Raw genomic sequence first — 20817 nt, 5'->3', positions numbered from 1 at the left:
CGTCCTCTTTTGCCCGGACAAGTCTTGGTAAAAATGTGAAAATCTGCCTTGAATGGTGCTATAACAGGCCGTTCTGAAAAAAAATATTGGGGGAGAGGTTTGTCGTTCATCCAGGGAGTGTGTGTGCAAAGTTTGGCATCGACCGGATTAACGGTGCCGGAGATTAGCTGTTAACGGACAGACGGACGGACAGACACACAGACGGACGGACAGAGGGCAAAACCTACTCTCTCCCCATGCCTTCAGCCTGGTGGAGACAATAATTGTAGTGGAGTAAAAGTACAATATTTGGATCTGAGATGTAATGGAGTAGAAGTAAAAGTATTGGAAATGCTCAAGTAAAGTACAAATACTTACTACAGACAGTACTTAAGTACATTTACTTAGTTACTTTCCACCATGGGACTGAGTCACTAAGTACAAGTACAATTCCAGTCATTGCTCTCGAGTCCCAAGCCACATAATGTCCAAGACCTAAGCTTTTTGTTGTGTGAGGGTGTGTCATAGAACTAGTGTGTATATAATATATACACATTAATGTTTGTTTGTTACAGTTACATACACATTAATGTGTGTTTGTTACAGTTATATACACATGCATGTGTGTTTGTCATAGTTAAATACACACACAATGTCTGTCTGTCTGTCTGTCTGTCTGTTATATTTGCATACACATGACTGTGTGTGTGTGTGTGTGTGTGCGTGTGTTGTATCTTTGTGTGTAGAGCTTCATGACGAAGGCTCGCCCTCCTCTTCCTCGCAGAGTGTCAGCAGCCAGAAGCAGCATCTTCTCCTCCACAGTCCTGCTGTCAAGTTCATCACCCACCCCGAGTTCTACACCCTGCTGCATGCCAACTATGTGAGACACTCATCCATTCATTCCTCCATTCATCCATCCATTAATTTATTCATCCATTCAGTCATTCATTCATAGATTAGTTCATTCATTTATTCATTCATTCGTTCATTCATTAATAGATTTGTTAATTCTGTCTTTCATTCATTCATTCAACTATGTCAGTGACACTCACTCACTCACTCACTCACTCACTCACTCACTCACTCACTCACTCACTCACTCACTCACTCACTCACTCACTCACTATATACTGTATAGCGACATACGTTTTTTCAGGAAGCGGTTGGGATTCAGAAGATATTTGTAGAATAGTTGTCACTTGTCACCATTGCTTTGTGTCGAAGCCTGCTCTCCCATGTCGTCCCTCTAGGGGGCGTACCGGATGTTCACCAACAGCACGTGTCTTAAACACATGATCCTGAAGATCCGGCGAGACGCCCGGAGCTTTGAACGCTACCAGCACAACCGCGACCTGGTGACCTTCCTCAACCGCTTCTCTGACGCCCAGCTGGAGCTGCCCCGGGGCTGGGAGATCAAGACGGACCCCCAGGGCAAGGTGGGTCTCTGTTTTAGAGGCATGGGACCATACATATATATAAGGCTAGATGGCTCACCCACGCTGCTGGCCAATGGAGAGCAACGTCGCTACGTGGCGGCCATCTTACTGCAGTCCTACAGTACAGTACAGTATGTTCTATGGCAGCTCAAACAACACTTATCATAACTCGCTCAAATCTTGAAGGATTTACAAACAGTTTGGTTTGTTATAAACGTCAGACGTCGGCATACTTATATGCTTTTATATGACGTTCATATAAAAAATAACATTATGCATATAAGCATCCTGGATCATAGCCACGTTGATAACGTTTGTAACAAACCAAACTGTTTGTAAATCCGAAGATTTGAGCGAGTTTTGAGTATTTTTGTTTGAGCTGCTATAGAACATACTGTACTGCAGCACCGCAGCAAGATGGCCGCCGGGTGAACGACGCCGGAGACTCCAGCTTCCATCTAGCCTTTATATATGTCTATGTGGACGCTATATGTTCACGGAGAAGATTGTGTGCGCATCTTATGCCTGTATTTGGGCCAGGTGCTGGACATCAAGGCGAGGATCAAGGAGAGGGTGAAAAGGGGCCATCCCACAGCCCTCCCCAGCCGCGCCCCTCTTCCCCCTCTTTCAAAGGGCTGCTTCTGGAGTGTCAGTGGCCGCGTGGTCCTAGTGCCTGCCTTTTTGAGCCCCTCCCTTTTTTTCGTTCACAGTCTTGCAGCCAAATACCAGTTTGCGTCCCACTCTGGTCCATTCCACGGCCCACAGGGGACAAGTCCCCCGTGTCCCCTGTGCCAGATAAATTCCTGGTGGTATTGATACTTTAATGTAATGTATTATTACATTGAATGAATGATTAAATGTAATATCATGTATTGTATGTACATTCCATTGTAGAATTTCTTTGTGGATCACAACAGCAGAGCGACCACCTTCATCGACCCCCGAATCCCCCTGCAGAACGGCCAGCTGCCAAACCACCTCACACATAAACAACACCTGCTTAGACTACGCAGTTACAGCGCTGGAGAGGTACGCACACGCACGCGCGCACACACACACACACACACACACACACACACACACACACACACACACACACACACACACACACACACACACACACACACACACACACGTGCAAAACTGGTGGAGCATCTTGACTGTGTGTGTGTGTGTGTGTGTGTGTGTTTGTGTGTGTGTGTGTGTGTGTGTGTGTGTGTGTGTGTGTGTGTGTGTGTGTGTGTGACTCCCCCCAGGCATCGGACGTGTCACGTTCTAGAGGCATGATGTCTCGACCAAGCAACAGCCTAGTAACAGCCATACGTAACCAACACCAGCAAGACAACGTTCCACAAGGTAACCAAAACTCACATAACACCAGAAAGATAATGTACCTGACGGTAACCCAAACTCACATAACACCAACAACTGTACAACACTCACACAACATTTACTCTTAAACCTGTGAGTCATTTGATAAATAGTAAATAGAGCAAAAGGCCACCACTCTGCTGTTCTACTTTTATACCGAATCTCTTTGCCAGAAATATTGCTTGGGAATGTTTCCCCCTTGTTAATAGTCAACTGTGTCTCCATTCCATTGTGTCCTCTAGCCTATAATGAGAAGATTGTGGCGTTCCTGCGGCAGCCTGGAATCCTGGACATTCTGACTGAACGTCAGCCTGCTCTGACCAGAAACCACTCCCTCAGGTAGCCTACTGTTGCATTCACCTTACTGACATCACAGCCTAGCATTCACCTGACTGATAGATCACACATCACAGCCTAGCATTCACGTGACTGATAGATTACACATCACAGCCTAGCATTCACCTGACTGATAGATTACACATCACAGCCTAGCATTCACGTGACTGATAGATTACACATCACAGCCTAGCATTCACCTGACTGATAGCACACCACACCACCTAGAATCAATTCAATTGTTATTCATAGAAAATAATTAAAAAACAATCAAAATTGACCAAAGTGTAGAAAACTGAGTCACAAAACATACATACTGTAAAGAGAAAAGCAAATATCGTCCCGAATAGTATAAAAACAATTCATTTACACAACACTGATGATAGTGCCTCTCCAAGGACCATCACCTTATCGTGGTGGAGAGGTTTGAGTGCCCCCATGAACCCGGGAGCTGTATTGTCTGGAGCCTAGTGCTCCTGGTAGGGTCTCCCATGGCAAAGTGGTCTCGGGGGAGGGGCCAGACAAAGCATGGTCCAAAAGCACTCATGGAAGAACAAGAGAGAAGAGATGCGACCCGGCCCGGAGGAAGCCCGGGGTCCCCCTCTGGAGCCAGGCCCGGAGGGAGGGCTCGTCAGCGAGCGCCTGGTGGCCGGGCTTACCACGGAGCCCGGCCGGGCACAGCCCGAAAAAGCAACGTCGGCACATCTTCTCCGCCACGTGGGCCCACCACCCGCGTCAGGAAGCAGTGGGGTCGGGTGCGCTGCCAGACGGGTGGCAGTGACACTGGAGTGTTTGGACGGACCAGACCCGGGCAGCAGAGGCTGACTTTGGGGACGTGGAACGTCACTACACTGGTGGGGAAGGAACCGGACCTGGTACGGGAGGCTGAGCGCTACAGGTTAGACCTGGTGGGGCTCACTTCCACACACAGTAAGGATTCTGGAACCAAACTCTTGGACAAGGGGTACACCTAGTTCTTTTCTGGAGTTGCCCAGGGTGTGAGGGCTCAGGCGGGTGTGGGGATACTCACAAGCCCCCGGTTGAGTGCCAGTACATTGGAGTTTACCCCATGTGGACAAGAGGGTCTCTTCCCTCCGCCTTAGGGTTGTAGGGGTGAATACTCGACTGTTGTTTGTGCGTACGCACCGAACAAGACTACAGAGTATCCGGCCTTCATGGATACCCTATACTTCTGTGCTAGTCATGGACTGACCATAACAAACACCATGTTCAAGCATAAGGATGCTCATAAGTGTACTTGGTACCAGAGCACCTTAGGCCAAAGATCAATGATCGATTTTGTAATCGTGTCAGTTGATCTGAGGCCGTATGTTTTGGACACTCGGCTGAAGAGAGGGGCTGAACTGTCAACTGATCACCATCTGGTGGTGAGTTGGTTCAGATGGCGGGGGAAACCTCTGGACAGACCTGGAAAACCCAAGCGTGTAGTGCGGGTGAACTGGGAACGTTTGGAGGAGAGCTCTGTCCGGAAGGACTTCAACTCCCACCTCGGGCGGGACTTCTCTGGCATCCCTGTGGAGGTTGGGGACATTGAACAGGAATGGGCAATGTTCAAAGCCTCTAAGGCAAAGCTCTCTGTCTACTGAGCAATCTTTGTTCCTACTTTCACCTATGGTCATGAAGTGTGGGTCATGACCGAAAGAATAAGGTCGCGAATACAAGCGACCGACTACGGATAAGCGGTTGAAGATGGATGGATGTATGGATGATGATAGTGCTGTCGACGCAACTATCTATGAAGTCTATAAAATTTTAATTTTATTTAATTTTAATTTTAATCTGCAACACAATGTTATACAACATGTAGTGGGGGTCTCTACTTCATCTTTCTCTCTCAGCTAAGAAGTCCTTGGTCTGAAAAAAAACTCATTAAAAAAGAATAACAGACTGCTGAATTCAGTTATTGACCAATCAGAATCAAGCATTCAACCAAGCCATGCAATATAATTTTGTTTGGAGGGATTAGTGCTCTTTCGGAGTGTGATGGGATTTTTGTGTGCATGCATGTGTTATTGCGCGTGCATGTGTGTGCGTGATTGCGCTGTTTGTGCGTGCGTGATTGTGCATGTGTGTATGTGCGTGCCGTGCGTATGTGTGTGCGTGCAGAGAGAAGATCCACTATATCAGGACAGAGGGAACCCAGCGGCTGGAGAAGATGTCTTGTGATGCTGACCTGGTCATGTTACTCAGGTGGGTGTGGTCATGTTACTCAGGTGGGTGTGGTCATGTTACTCAGGTGGGTGTGGTCATGTTACTCAGGTGGGTGTGGCGTTCACTCTACATTCATTCATCTGCAACATCTACACATGTACAATGGCCCCCTGTGTGCTTGGGGCAGGGGGGGGGGGGGTGTCCTTCAAATTAACCCATTTAGACCTGAGGACGATTCTACAAAATGTCTTCTAAATCATGACAGTTTTCTGAAAAATCCACGTTTCTTTGTCAGTGGTGCTTTTTCATGTCAAGGAGCCCCAAAAATATATGTAAAACACTATGAGCTTGTAGATCTGCTATTGTTCAATAGCTAAAGCATAACATAATGGTTAAAACACCAAAATGGGTTCCTGCCCAGAATGGGTTAAGCTAGTTGAGAATCACTAGAAGAGGTGTGGATTATTCTAGGTAGAAGATCTTTCTTTTCCTCCCTGCCACAGCAGGTTCCAAATGGACCTTTACATGTCTGTAACCAGGGCCGGTTCTAGGGGGGGCAGGGGTGGGCATAGCCCACCCAAACGTGCGTCCTGCCCACCCAATGTGGGTTTGATTACCCCACCCGCGCCGGCGGAGTCGCCCCCCTTACAATTCTGTCTGCCCACCTGAGTGGGGCTGGCTAAATCCGGCCCTGTCTGTAACACTGAGAGTGTACAAATGGACCCGTAGGGGTTATGGTGGTCCTTGAACTTAAAATGTTTGAGAACCACTGGTATTGTAATTGTATAGCAGACGCGAAGTGAGGAGGACATCATGTGATGCGTGTATGTTTCAGTTTATTTGAGGAGGACATCATGTCGTACGTCCCTCTATCCGTCCATCCTGGCATCACCTTCTCTCCTCGCTGCTCTCCAGGTTCCTCTCCACACAGCTCTCCAGGTAAAGGTGCGTGCTCTACTGACATCCTGCACCTACAGTACATGACATACACACATTATGGCTCATTTCCAATATGATGGGTAACCCAAAACCTTCTAGAACCTGAAACTATCCAGAACCTGTCATGTTCTGTGGCGCTTTCTCTTTAACACTACTAGATTTTGGAATCTAGTTTCTACAGTATATTATGCTGATCAGATTAATGGTCAAGACGTTATGGCTATTTGATAAGTGTTAAACACTCCTGTGACACTGCTGAGGTGAACCTTACTGTATGTGTGCAATTTAGGTTTCTCTGGTGTGACAGTGTGTCTACAGCAGGGCTTCACACACTGTTTTATACCACGACCCCATATTATGAGGTATTTTTTTGGCGACCCCATCATGGATGTGTGTGTGTGTCTGTGTGTGTGTGTGTGTGTGTGTGTGTGTGTGTGTGTGTGTGCGTGCGTGTGTGCGTGCATGCGTGCGTGTGCAGGTACACAAAGGGCCAGGGCGCCGGCCCCCTACAGACGAGACTTTGAGGCCAAATTACGAAACTTCTACAGGAAGCTGGAGGCCAAAGGTTACGGACAGGGACCTGGGAAGATCAAGTAAGACTATGAAGAATGCTAAATGAGTTAAAAGGGGTTAAATGTAAATGATTGCCGGCTCTTATATTGAAAAATAAACAAACAACCATGTAAACATACAATGGAAAATACACATTGTTTGGTACCAACACTGTAGCACTTGTACCCTTGCACCCTTCTAACTTATAAGTTATCACTTTTAACCCTTCAACTCAAGTTGTTCTGTTCCAGTTCAATCACAAAAAAACTAAATAGGATAATAATACAATTTACAAACATCCACGTGTGCAATGCGTAAGTATTTTACAAGGCGGGCACATAGGTTGGTGAACCAATAGGTCTGTTTCCAGCGCTAGTTTGAATCCACCCCTCTATGCCTTGGAAAGGGAGCGTTCTTTCAGGCTAGTATTATGTATGTGCTACAGGTTGGTGGTAGTAATATTATGTATTACTAGAGTGGTGCCCATTGGGCACTGGTCTACTTAGAACGATGCAAGTTGGAAATGCATGCCCCACCCAGATATTATGTCTGTGTCCCTTTTATGCCCATCTATGGAGTTCTTTGTTAGGCATGCCCAAATATGGAGGGGGGATAGGCCTTTTGGGGGGCGGTTCTGGACAACCGTGGGTCCGACCGACTCGACACTGGGCACTGCACTCCCGTACAGACGTACGCACACACTCACAGCGACTTGGTGCATTTATAGTTAAAGGACAACTTTAGTTTTTTTCAACCAAGGTTCATGTTTCAGGTTGTTATTAGATAAATAACAACCTGCTTTTTGGGCATTCGAGCGTGGGGCTAAATATGTATTTTTGTACAAAATGTTATGGTGATTTATTTTTTTTATTATTTACTATAGTCCTAATAAACCCCAGGAAATTACATCTGGCCACAGAAGATCACAGGATCTACTGAATGTGAAGGTAGGCTACTGGGGGGAAGCCACACTGTGTGTCATAGGCTCAATATCTCAGTTTGTCACATTCAGTAGATCTCGTGATCTTTTGTGACCAGATGTAATTTCTTGGGGTCTAGTAGGACTATAGTAAATAATAAAAAAATAAATCGCCATAAAAAATTGTAAAAACAATACATATTTAGCCCCATGCTCGAATGCCCCCGCCCTCCTGTCAAAAACTGCTAAAATCCCTAAAACGAAAGAAAGCAGCAAATGAAAGAAAATTAACACTCACCTTTTACTTTCTCTAATAACAACCTAAAACATTAACCTTGGTTGAAAAAAACTAAAGTTGTCCTTAGATGTTTGTGCTTACAGTTTGGTGTGGTTGTAAATGTAATATTATTTATAATGGTGTCAGGATGGTGGTAGTAATATTATGTGTGTGCTTCCAGGTTGGTGGTGCGTAGGGACAATCTTCTAGAGGGGACCTTCAACCAGGTGATTGCCTACTCACGTAAAGAACTGCAGAGGAACAAACTGTACATCACCTTCACGGGAGAGGAGGGGTAAATAACATGTCACAATTAATCACCTGGTTTGCAGTTATTTGAGATATTTCCTATTTTCACTTAGTCCCGGGCAAAACGTCCATTTTCTCTCTCAGGTCTTGAGCTAAAAGGTTGGTCACCACACACTGTCACCTTTATCAGTTGTTCCCAACTTCCCACTGTGTGTGTGCGTGCATGCGTGCGTGTCTCTGCAGGCTAGACTACAGCGGCCCGTCCAGAGAGTTCTTCTTCTTGTTGTCTCAGGAGTTGTTCAATCCGTACTACGGCCTGTTTGAGTACTCGGCCAACGACACCTACACTGTCCAGATCAGCCCCATGTCTGCCTTTGTGGAAAACCACCTGGAATGGTGAGATTATAGTTCCAATATACTAGCTAAAGAACGGCATAGTATGTAACTTTGTAACTGTGTTTACATAACAAAAAAAGAGACATTTTGTTGTTAAAAATACATGATTTTTGTAAGATAAATAATATTGTGAATCAGTGAATCATTATGTGTCTAATTAATCACAACCGTGTGTGTGTGTGTGTGTGTGTGTGTGTGTGTGTGTGTGTGTGTGTGTGTGTGTGTGTGTGTGTGTGTGTGTGTGTGTGTGTGTGTGTGTGTGTGTGTGTGTGTGTGTGTGTGTGTGTGTGTGTGTGTGTGTCTTAGGTTCCGTTTCAGTGGTCGTATTCTGGGATTGGCTCTGATCCATCAGTACCTGCTGGATGCATTCTTCACCAGGCCTTTCTATAAGGCACTGCTCAGACTGTAAGCACGCACGCACACACACACACACACACACACACACACACACACACACACACACACACACACACACACACACACACACACACACATGCAGATATGCTCACTAACGCACACTTGTGAGGACAAAAAATTATAAACAAAATGTGTTTGCGTGCAGAGCTACAGATCTCAGTGACCTGGAGTACCTGGATGAGGAGTTCCATCAGTCCCTGCAGTGGATGAAGGACAACGACATCACTGACGTCCTTGAGCTGACCTTCACTGTCAACGAGGAGGTGTTTGGACAGGTCAGTGCACCGTCTCTCTATGTCAGCTGTGTACACATGGAACCAAATGGACCCTTACAGGTCTGTAACTCTGACAGTGTACACAATGGATCCAAATGGACCCTTACAGTTCTCTAACTCTGAGAGTGTACACATGGAACCATGGTTCCATGTGTACACTCTCAGAGTTACACACCCGTAAGGGGCCATTTGGAACCCCCTCAAGGAACCATTAGTGTACCTGGACCACACCTTTGAGACCCACTGGTGTTTCCAGTCAGCCAATATTATGCAATATCAATATCAGCCCATATGGGCAGATACTGTATGTTTTATCTAGGTGAAAGATGCATCTTGTATATGACATATGTTTTGACATATGTTTTGTCTTCCAGGTGACAGATGTGTTGTCTTCCAGGTGACAGATGTGTTGTCCTCCAGGTGACAGATGTTTTGTCTTCCAGGTGACAGATGTTTTGTCCTCCAGGTGACAGATGTTTTGTCTCGTAGGTGACAGATGTTTTGTCTCCTAGGTGACAGATGTGTTGTCCTCCAGGTGACAGATGTTTTGTCTTCCAGGTTACAGATGTTTTGTCTTCCAGGTGACAGATGTTTTGTCTCGTAGGTGACAGATGTTTTGTCCTCCAGGTTACAGATGTTTTGTCTTCCAGGTGACAGATGTTTTGTCCTCCAGGTGACAGACGTTTTGCTTCCAGGTGACAGATGTTTTGTCCTCCAGGTGACAGATGTTTTGTCCCCTAGGTGACAGATGTTTTGTCTCGTAGGTGACAGATGTTTTGTCCCCTAGATGACAGATGTTTTGTCTCGTAGGTGACAGATGTTTTGTCCTCCAGGTGACAGATGTTTTGCTTCCAGGTGACAGATGTTTTGTCTCGTAGGTGACAGATGTTTTGTCCTCCAGGTGACAGATGTTTTGTCTCGTAGGTGACAGATGTGTTGTCTTCCAGGTGACAGAGAGAGAGCTGAAGGGGGGCGGGGCCAACATCAACGTAACGGAGAAGAACAAGAAGGAGTACATCGACCGGATGGTCAAATGGAGAGTGGAGAGGGGTGTGGTCCAGCAGACCGAGGCACTGGTCAGGGGCTTCTATGAGGTACGTACATGTGTGCGCAATTTTGTAATTTTTTTTTAAAGAAATTCAGGCCATTCCTAAAATGGCCTTCCTAAACTGTTAATGTCCTCACAATTATAGTAATATATATATATATATATATATATATATATATATATATATATATATATATATATGTTGATGTGTGTGTGTTAACGTGTGTTATGTGTGTGTTGTCCAGGTGATTGACAGCAGGATGGTTTCAGTGTTCGACGCCAGGGAGTTGGAGCTGGTCATCGCCGGCACCGCCGAGATCGACCTGACCGACTGGAGGAACAACACAGAGTATCGAGGAGGTCTGTCTGTCTGTCTGTCTGTCTGTCTGTCTGTCTGTCTGTCTGTCTGTCTGTCTGTCTGTCTGTCTGTCTGTCTGTCTGTCTGTCTGTCTGTCTGTCTGTCTCATAGACTGTAAAATGTATGGACAGAGGGAGCCCCATTGGTTTCTACAAACTGTTTTGAAGCTACTTTTTCTGTGAATTGAAATCCGCCATCTTTGAACTTCCAGTCCCGAAATGAAATGACTGCTATTGGCTGCAACCACAGCGAGGGCGGGTCTTCACTCGGCAGAACCAGTAGAAGCCCTAGAAACACCAGTAGAAGCCCTAGAAACATACCCTACTTTATCATACATTGATTGATACATGAATTAATGGGTCCATCATTTTTTGTGAGGGTAACACTACAGGGGACACGGGGAGAATTCGCTCCACTCAGAAAAGCCCTTTTGCCAACCACACCTAAGGTATGGGCGCTGATGACGTGGAGGAGATTACACGCTCCCAGTGCCCACAGCGTCCTCGGTGGGAATTAAACCCGGGACCTTCTAGCTGTGAGGAGACAACGCTAGCGACTGCACCACTGTGCCCCCCCCCCCCCTATTTTTTTCACTACTTCTTCTTCAGCGTTATTTATTTAGTCTTTGATTTCTGTATTTATTTATGACATTGTTTTGAAAAATGTTAGATTATTATTATTTTTTTTTATTATTTATTTTATCTCTTTAAAAAAATATCTTTTAAAACTTAAACTATATATATTTGTGACCCAGAAAAATTGGTTTGCAACACACATAAGGGTCCCAGTCTATGGTCCCAACCCAGTGTTTGGGAAACTCTATAGAATATATTGTTGTACACAGGTTACCATGACGGCCACATCGTGATCCGCTGGTTCTGGGGGGCGGTGGAGCGCTTCAACAACGAGCAGCGGCTGAGGCTCCTCCAGTTCGTGACGGGGACGTCCAGCGTTCCCTACGATGGCTTCAGTGCTCTACGAGGGTCCAACGGACTGCGGCGCTTCTGCATAGAGAAGTGGGGCAAGACCACCGCACTACCCAGGTCAGATTATTGTGGGGTAAAGAAAAGTCAGTAACAAAGTGTGACAGTGTTTCAATGTTGTCGAAACCAGGGCCGGATATAGGAATGGGCACGGCGCTGACTGCCCCACAAAACATGATGGTATGCAAAAATCATACATTTCTTCAAATTAAAGGGCTTACATGTTAAAACACTATGCTACTAACTGACTACAACATGTCACAACCAAACCATTTCATCATCCAAAAATTGAAAAGCTCACAGCATTTTGAGGGTTTGGTAGAAACAATTGGAGATTGTGTTCTTGGTGGTGTATACTGTACGTTGGTTAGACATACTGTACCAACAGTCCTACAGTCGTGAGTCCGACAACCCCACATGCATGTTGGGTTACTTAAAACGAACTTGGAGCGGGTTAAAACTAACTTGGGGCGGGTTAAAAATCACCTGGGGCGCGTTAAAAATCACCTGTGGTGGGTTAAAAATCACCTGTGGCTCCCAACATGTGTGGCGGGTTAAAACGAACCCGTGGCGGGTTAGAAATCACACATGGCTTCCGCGTGCGGTTAGGCTTACTGTAGGTTAGTGTTTTGGGTAGGGTGTCGGACTAATGACTGTAGGACTGTTGGTAGGAAACAATAGGACAATTTGTACTCAAAAAAGTATAAAAATTAGGAGAGGGTGGATCAAGGTACTTTATTAATAATGTTAAAACGCCAACATGTTTCAACTAACAAAGGAGTCTTCATCAGGGCAAGTATGCCCTTTCTTCAGCATTTCAGTCCCTTTGATCTTTGAAGCACCAGCCGACTTTTTAAACTTTTTCTGCACCTCCATTGAGCACCTACTGTATAGGATAAAACTATAGGATAAAACTACAGGATAAAACTACAGGATAAAAGTATGACTACGTAGTTGATCTTCTTTTTTCCCCGCAATGTTTAGATGTGGTAGGAATGTTATAGAACAATGTTTAGATGTGGTAGGAATGTTATAGACAAATCCATCATTTGATGTGCTGGGGTTTAAGTGGACAGATGTAGAAAACGGTAGAAAACGGTGAAATCAGCTGGGGCAGTGTGGGCGGGGCATCATGGTCACATGCGGCCTCAGAGTGTATTGGATCTTTTGAGGGACAGAAAGGCCAAACAGAAGGGGCAACATCATGGCCTTCATTGTGTGTTGTTTATGAGAATGTAAAAATAATAATGTGTGTGTGTGTGTGTGTGTGTGTGTGTGTGTGTGTGTGTGTGTGTGTGTGTGTGTGTGTGTGTGTGTGTGTGTGTGTGTGTGTGTGTGTGTGTGTGTGTGTGTGTGTGTGTGTGTGTGTGTGTGTGTGTGTGTGTGTGTGTGTGTGCTTTTTAGGGCTCACACGTGTTTCAATCGTCTGGACCTGCCTCCCTATCCGTCATACACCATGCTGTATGACAAACTGCTTACCGCCGTGGAAGAGACCAGTACCTTTGGACTGGAGTAGCATCTCCACACACACACACACACACACACACACACACACACACACACACACACAAACTGTCACGCGAAATTGTATCAGTGAGTTGTCCTGAAATAAAACAAATTGTGCTGAACTGATGTGAGCTAAACCAGAGTCACAGTGCTGGTGTCCCCAGGGTGGCATGCAGAGTCACAGGCACAGCACATTCTCCATGTGAATCGTCACTGTGATGGAGCTGCACTACCAAACCACACAGAGACAATGCTAGTCCACTCTTACTCTCACTTGCTGGAAGTAGCCAGTCAGCTTGACTGAAGATGTTTTCTTATTGCATTTTGTTTGCGTTGCACCTCAAGACAGTTGTACATTCAGAATGTCCATTCTTCACAAAAGACGTGACAAACCTGTAAATCACGGCTTCTCCAGATTGAGAGCTGAATTTCGCATGAAGTCGAGACACAATATTAAACACCAACCTTGAGAAAGTCTTGTTTGTCTGTGATGCTGAGCGACTTACCAACCCAGTGAGATTGCTGGGGTGTTGCAGGGGCTGTGTGTGTGATTGCTGGGGTGTTGCAGGGGCTGTGTGTGATTGCTGGGGTGTTGCAGCTGTTACTCAGTACTAGGGACTTTAAGCAACGACTGTTTTCAGGACGGCTCCGCTAGGCGGAAGTACGGCGGCTATGACGCAATCGCCGTAGCAGTCAAAATCGTTAAGCAAACAGCCGTCGGCGGCGGGTTCGTTCCGATGGTGACGCGTCTATGCAGCATGTGTCAAACATAAACACATCATTTTTTTTAAATACACCCCGTCGCGCGGTATTGCTTAATTCTTACATGCGCTGGCCATGATCAGCAGTGGAAAGAGGAAGGTGCTGGAGCAATCTGTATTATTCTAAAACCGTTTTAATAAACATTGTTAATATGACATATGGTGTTAGTGTTATTTCTTCATTCAGAGCATGCCAAGTTGCCAACACATTACACAGCATAAGAGAGGTGATGGAGCAATCGGTGTAAATGTATGACAGCTATAATTTCAATAAACATGGTTATGACATGACGTTGTAGACACTACATGTAAGTGCCGTAGTAGAAAGGGCTGCGACGGCAATAGGTTTATGTATCGAGCACTGATCCATTTCCGGTTGCCGGAGCGGACTGCCATAGCCGTCGTTGCTTAAAGTCCCTATAGGATGGATGATTCAATGGATGACGCAACCTGTCAACGACAGTGAAACCTTAGAGCAGTTTAACATCCAACAAGAAGTCAGAGTTGAGACACTTAAACCCTATATATGGTTGAACAGAGTCCCTCAGTGTAGCTTGTCAAGCTGCACTTTTCTGCGAAAAGTCAGTATTGTCACACCATGTTTAAAAGGTTGAAGGCAGGGTAACAGATAATGAAAAATTCTGGATATGCAAATAATATGTAAAACAGCCCTTATGATATGACTTGGCATTGTCATAGGGGAGAAAATGGGTGTTTGAACAGGTAAATGTACCCTGGCCTCAACATTTAGTCGAGCAGTTTTGTGATGTCGGGCATGGAGGAAGTCCAACCAGGTAAACACACCTAAACTTCCAAGTTCCTATAAACAAGTACAAGAATACTTTATATCATCAATGTACATTATGGAATCTTCAACAGTAGAGAGCGGCCTGTCTATAAGTAGGGAACAGAGTGGCATTCTGACACACCGCCATTCCGACTACGTGGCTTCCGCGTGCTGTTATTAGGGTTATATCCTGGTAGATGGCTGTTTTGACTCCAGTATGACGTTTTCACTGTCAGTGGACCTATTGTATACTACTAGTATACTATAGTATTATGTCCTTTTTCATGGTTTTAGACGATAAAAGAACATTATGAAAATAATGAAAACTGACATATTATAGTACAGTATGTCCTTTTTCATGGTTTCCGACGAAAAAAGCAACGCAACACAGTAGGTGGAGCTTTGGCACAACATAAAAGTACTTATATGTAATCATTGCAAGTGAAAGGTAAAATATACGCAAGTTGTATGCACGATAAAACCAAATGACCCCAAAACTGTGGCTTCCGATTGAGCGAAGTGGCACTTCGGCTCACGGCAGCCACAGTGTTGGCTCCTTTCAAACTCCTTTCGTTATACATTCAACTTATATTAGACATACGGTATTCAAGGAATACCGTTGACCCGTATTATGTCCTTATTTAGGAGGTTGGGGGACATTGCACCACGATCAAATCTGAGGGGCGAGAGGCACGAGTCCCATAAATAGTTGCGTTCGGGTAGCAACCAGAGCCTATAGAAGTATGGAAATACCACCTGTCACCACCTGTCACTACGCCGGGGAGACCCCCTCTCTCCCCCCTCCCCACAGGTCACAGGTCAAATTCTTCCCTCTGGCGCAAACTGATGACATCATGTGAAACCCTCATGGCCCTCGCCTGAACCTCCAGGACATCAATCAAATCCCAGAGACCGCGTTGACACCAGGAGGCCACGTTTTAATGGAGGGGAGGGCGGGCGTTTTTAAATACATCCTGTCATCATATTATACTGCTGGGACTGAGTGACAGATTTATGTCCTTTAAATACTTTGTACACACGGAGAAAGAAAGGTGCCAACTGGAACGGATTTTTTTTTTGTTGGTTCCAGAAAGATCATCTTATTTAAAGGCAGAGTATGTAACATAACACAATAAGGATCGAAAATCTCCAATCAGGATGTAATATGAAAAATCAGACAGATCTGGCTTGATCACATGACTAGTAGCGATAATGTGTACCGATTTGCATGATGTTTGTTTGGACAAAATCTAAATCCATGTGAAAAGGGTGGCTTGTCTTCCTCAGCTGCTGAATGGGAATGTGCGTGCAAGTTCACTGCAATCGAACACTGGGTTTATGATTTGAGGCATTTTGTTTTGTGTAAACTTTACATGCTATTAATGTTAGCTAAGGATTAGATCATGAGTACCGCGATTTGCGTGATGTTTGGACAAAATCTGTAGGAGCAGGCCCGGATTAACAATGGAATTTACTGGATCTTAAAGGACCACTTCACCACTTTTCAACCTAGCTTCATATAGGTCCTCACTAATAATCATGATAAAATGACAACATTTCTTTCTACTCAGTCTGTGTCTCATAGGAGGGCTGTGGGCAGTTCAGAAACCCGTCCACCAGTGACATCATCGTTAGGCAGATTTTTTACAAAAACGTTTAGATTTGTATAATCGTGAGAACGATGGCTTCCATTTTCGCAATGCAACTTTTCAGGACTAGAAAGCCTGCAGTTAGATTAGCTTGGATTCCCCATCGATGATGTCACTGGTGGACGGGTTTCTGAACTGCCAACAGCCCTCCTACATCCTGTCCTGTGTTACGCGCCCTCAAATCACATGCACGTGCGCGAATTGCGCATGCATGGGACCTTTTGATTTGGTATAGCTCCGGGGCCCTCGGAGGGGTTGATTCGGCACTGTGTAGGAGTAATATCAAGAAATGTGTTTTGCAAAAATCTGCCTCCTGGTGGCGCTATACACTCATTCATTGTCAATGGCATTCAATGTTCGTGTTTGCACAAATACTCAAAACTGACCATTCATTGTCAATGGCATTCAATGTTCGTGTTTGCACAAACACTCAAAACTGGCCATTCATTGTCAATGGCATTCAATGTTTGTGTTACGATAATTTTTATGTTTACACAAACCGTCAAAGCTGGACATAGGAGGGGCTAGGGCACCTCAAAGAATAGCAAAAATAGCAGATCGACAAGCTCAAAACTTGTCGCTTCACGACGCGCCTCAAGCTTATTGATCTGATGCTTTTGTGTGACACTGTAGTATGATCAAGCAGATCAAGTTTGTAAAGACAATTTTAAACTGGTAATGGTAACCAGCAACCTGCAACCCAACAAGGCCACTGGTCATGATAATATTCCCTCCAAATTTCTCAGAGACTCAGCAATCTCCATAGCTCCAATCACCACCCACATAATAAACCTCTCCATCAAACAGGGACTTGGCCATATCACCTGATGAAGGCCTACTATGGCCGAAAGTTTGTGTTTCTACATGTTTGTGGATGTCGGTGTTTGAAATGTATCCATTGTACAAACTGAATAAAAGTTTCAATCAGGTGGGGTCAAGAAATGTACCCCATGATTTGTATATTGTTTATATTTTATTTTAATCATTTACATATATTGCAAGACAGGGTGAAGCAGGACTGATATCACATACTACAATGATGGACTGGGATGACTCTGCTGCCCTCAAAGTGGCCCTGTCAAGCTGTTGGTGTGTTACCAGTTACCACTATAGACAACTCGCCAGCGTGGACACTGACGGAGGCTTGTTTCCACTGTGGTTCATAGACATTATAGATGAGCAACAGCACAACAAACGATAGACAAATCTCCTGTTTTTGTTTTGTTTTTTTTCCCCAATTTTCCAAAGTCGGTCACTGAGTTAGGATGCTGACTCCATGATCTGGAGATGATGGGTTCAAACCCCACTCAACTCTTTACAGGGAAGCTTTCCTTTACACACTTACTTCAAGTAGCCCGGAAATTCCAGCTGAACTGTGTGCCCAGTGGATAAATCAGATGATATCTGTATAATTCCTAGTAGAAGTGTGCTGGTTCAAACCCAACACACTCCTAGTAGGAGGGTGCTGGTTAAAATCATCATTTTTTGATGTGCCAAAATCTGCCATTGACCACCATATTTCTCAGATTTTAAAGCACTATCTTTCTAAAACTATGAAACATTTAAAAGATTCCATTTCAGGCAAACATGTCCACCGTAAGATGAACCTAAATAGGTTTGAATGGGGTTTCTAGGTATAAGTATGTAGGACTAGTAGCATGCCAAAGTTTGTGCTATTGCCATTGGGCGTTTAAGTTAAATAACTCAGAAACTACAAAACATTTCAAAGTAAAAAGTTCCAACATGTGTCTCCACAGTAAGCTGAATTATAAAAAGTGTGAATGGAGTTTCTAGGTGAAAGTGCTTTTTTGACGTGCCAATATCTGCCATTGAGCCCCATTGTAAATTTCTCAAATTTGAAAGCACTATATTTCTAAAACTATGAAACATTTCAAAGATTCCTTTTCAGGCAAACATGTCCACCGTAAGATGAACCTAAATAGGTTTGAATGAGGTTTCTATAGGTGTAAGTATGTAGGACTAGTAGCATGCCAAAGTTTGTGCTATTGCCATTGAGAATGCATTGGGCGTTTAAGGTAAATAACTCAGAAACTACAAAACATTTCAAAGTAAGAAGTTCCAGCATGTGTCTCCACAGTAAGCTGAATTATAAAAAGTGTGAATGGAGTTTCTAGGTGAAAGTGACTTTTTGACATGCCATAGAGCTGCCATTGAGCCCCATTATAAATTTCTCAAATTTGAAAGCACTATATTTCTAAAACTATGAAACATTTCAAAGATTCCTTTTCAGGCAAAAATGTCCACCATAGGATGAACCTAAATAGGTTTGAATGGTGTTTCTAGGTGTAAGTATGTAGGACTAGTAGCATGCCAAAGTTTGTGCTATTGCCATTGAGAATGCATTGGGCGTTTAAGTTAAATAACTCAGAAACTTCAAAACATTTCAAAGTAAAAAGTTCCAGCATGTGTGCCCACAGTAAGCTGAATTATAAAAAGTGTGAATGGCGAAAATCACTCCGAGACCATGGGCTATAGTCCATTGTCTCGAGTGATTTCCGTCTTTTTTTCAAATCCTCAAAAATGATGAAAAACGGCATGCTATAGTATGCCGTCTGAGATGGGCTACAGCCCATGGTCAAAAATGAAAAACGAGGATTTAAAAAAAAGACGAAAATAACTCCGAGACCATGGGCTATATATAGTCCTTTGTCTCGAGTGATTTTCGTATTTTTTTCAAATCCTCAAACATTATGAAAACGGCATGCTATAGTATGCCGTCTAAGATGGGCTACAGCCCATGGTCAAAAATGAAAAACGAGGATTTGAAAAAAAGACGAAAATCACTCCGAGACCATGGGCTATAGTCCATTGTCTCGAGTGATTTTCGTATTTTTTTCAAATCCTCAAAAATTATGAAAACGGCATGCTATAGTATGCCGTCTAAGATGGGCTACAGCCCATGGTCAAAAATGAAAAACGAGGATTTGAAAAAAAGACGAAAATCACTCCGAGACCATGGGCTATAGTCCATTGTCTCGAGTGATTTTCGTCTTTTTTTCAAATCCTCAAACATTATGAAAACGGCATGCTATAGTATGCCGTCTAAGATGGGCTACAGCCCATGGTCAAAAATGAAAAACGAGGATTTGAAAAAAAGACGAAAATCACTCCGAGACCATGGGCTATAGTCCATTGTCTCGAGTGATTTTCGACTTTTTTTCAAATCCTCAAAAATGATGAAAAACGGCATGCTATAGTATGCCGTCTGAGATGGGCTACAGCCCATGGTCAAAAATGATGAAAAACAAGGATTTGAGAAAAGACGAAAATCACTCCGAGACCATGGGCTATAGTCCATTGTCTCGAGTGATTTCCGTCTTTTTTTCAAATCCTCAAAAATGATGAAAAACGGCATGCTATAGTATGCCATCTGAGATGGGCTACAGCCCATGATCAAAAATTAAAAACGAGGATTTGAAAAAAAGACGAAAATAACTCCGAGACCATGGGCTATATATAGTCCATTGTCTCGAGTGATTTTCGTCTTTTTTTTAAATCCTCGTTTTTAATTGAAAAACGGCATGATGAAAAACGGCATGCTATAGTATGCCGTCTGAGATGGGCTACATCCCATGGTCAAAAATGATGTAAATGAGGATTTGAGAAAAAGACGAAAATCACTCCGAGACCATGGGCTATAGTCCATTGTCTCGAGTGATTTCCGTCTTTTTTTCAAATCCTCAAAAATGATGAAAAACGGCATGCTGTAGTATGCCGTCTGAGATGGGCTACAGCCCATGGTCAAAAATGAAAAACGAGGATTTAAAAAAAAGACGAAAATAACTCCGAGACCATGGGCTATATATAGTCCATTGTCTCGAGTGATTTTCGTCTTTTTTTCAAATCCTCAAAAATGATGAAAAACAGCATGCTATAGTATGCCGTCTGAGATGGGCTACAGCCCATGGTCAAAAATAATGTAAATGAGGATTTGAGAAAAAGACGAAAATCACTCCGAGACCATGGGCTATAGTCCATTGTCTCGAGTGATTTTCGTCTTTTTTTCAAATCCTCAAAAATGATGAAAAACGGCATGCTATAGTATGCCGTCTGAGATGGGCTACAGCCCATGATCAAAAATTAAAAACGAGGATTTGAAAAAAATACGAAAATAACTCCGAGACCATGGGCTATATATAGTCCATTGTCTCGAGTGATTTTCGTCTTTTTTTTAAATCCTCGTTTTTAATTGAAAAACGGCATGATGAAAAACGGCATGCTATAGTATGCCGTCTGAGATGGGCTACATCCCATGGTCAAAAATGATGTAAATGAGGATTTGAGAAAAAGACGAAAATCACTCCGAGACCATGGGCTATAGTCCATTGTCTCGAGTGATTTCCGTCTTTTTTTCAAATCCTCAAAAATGATGAAAAACGGCATGCT

The 20817-nt window shown here is 44.0% G+C and overlaps 1 protein-coding gene across 1 annotated transcript in view; it reads left to right on the top strand.

The window, feature by feature from the left end:
* hecw1b (HECT, C2 and WW domain containing E3 ubiquitin protein ligase 1b) overlaps positions 1–13656 on the top strand; it is a gene marked incomplete at its 5' end in the record, with an annotated part of 34486 nt that extends 20830 nt beyond the window's left edge. Inside the window, 16 exons of the mRNA XM_079529250.1 lie at positions 726–859; positions 1230–1415; positions 2310–2444; positions 2672–2771; positions 3029–3125; positions 5250–5333; positions 6130–6239; positions 6712–6826; positions 8163–8276; positions 8474–8626; positions 8933–9031; positions 9189–9318; positions 10266–10412; positions 10612–10726; positions 11569–11767; positions 13112–13656. Coding sequence (XP_079385376.1) covers positions 726–859; positions 1230–1415; positions 2310–2444; positions 2672–2771; positions 3029–3125; positions 5250–5333; positions 6130–6239; positions 6712–6826; positions 8163–8276; positions 8474–8626; positions 8933–9031; positions 9189–9318; positions 10266–10412; positions 10612–10726; positions 11569–11767; positions 13112–13223 — 2030 coding nt within the window. The 3' untranslated portion in view covers positions 13224–13656. The remainder of the gene's footprint in view (positions 1–725; positions 860–1229; positions 1416–2309; positions 2445–2671; positions 2772–3028; positions 3126–5249; positions 5334–6129; positions 6240–6711; positions 6827–8162; positions 8277–8473; positions 8627–8932; positions 9032–9188; positions 9319–10265; positions 10413–10611; positions 10727–11568; positions 11768–13111) is intronic.
* Positions 13657–20817: the final 7161 nt, after the last annotated feature.

Source organism: Electrona antarctica, assembly GCF_951216825.1.
Source record: "Electrona antarctica genome assembly, chromosome: 19".
In the NCBI taxonomy this organism is placed as follows: Eukaryota; Metazoa; Chordata; class Actinopteri; order Myctophiformes; family Myctophidae; genus Electrona; species Electrona antarctica.
The sequence above is the reverse complement of the archived record's forward strand: the minus strand, read 5'-3'. Positions and strand labels throughout refer to the sequence as shown.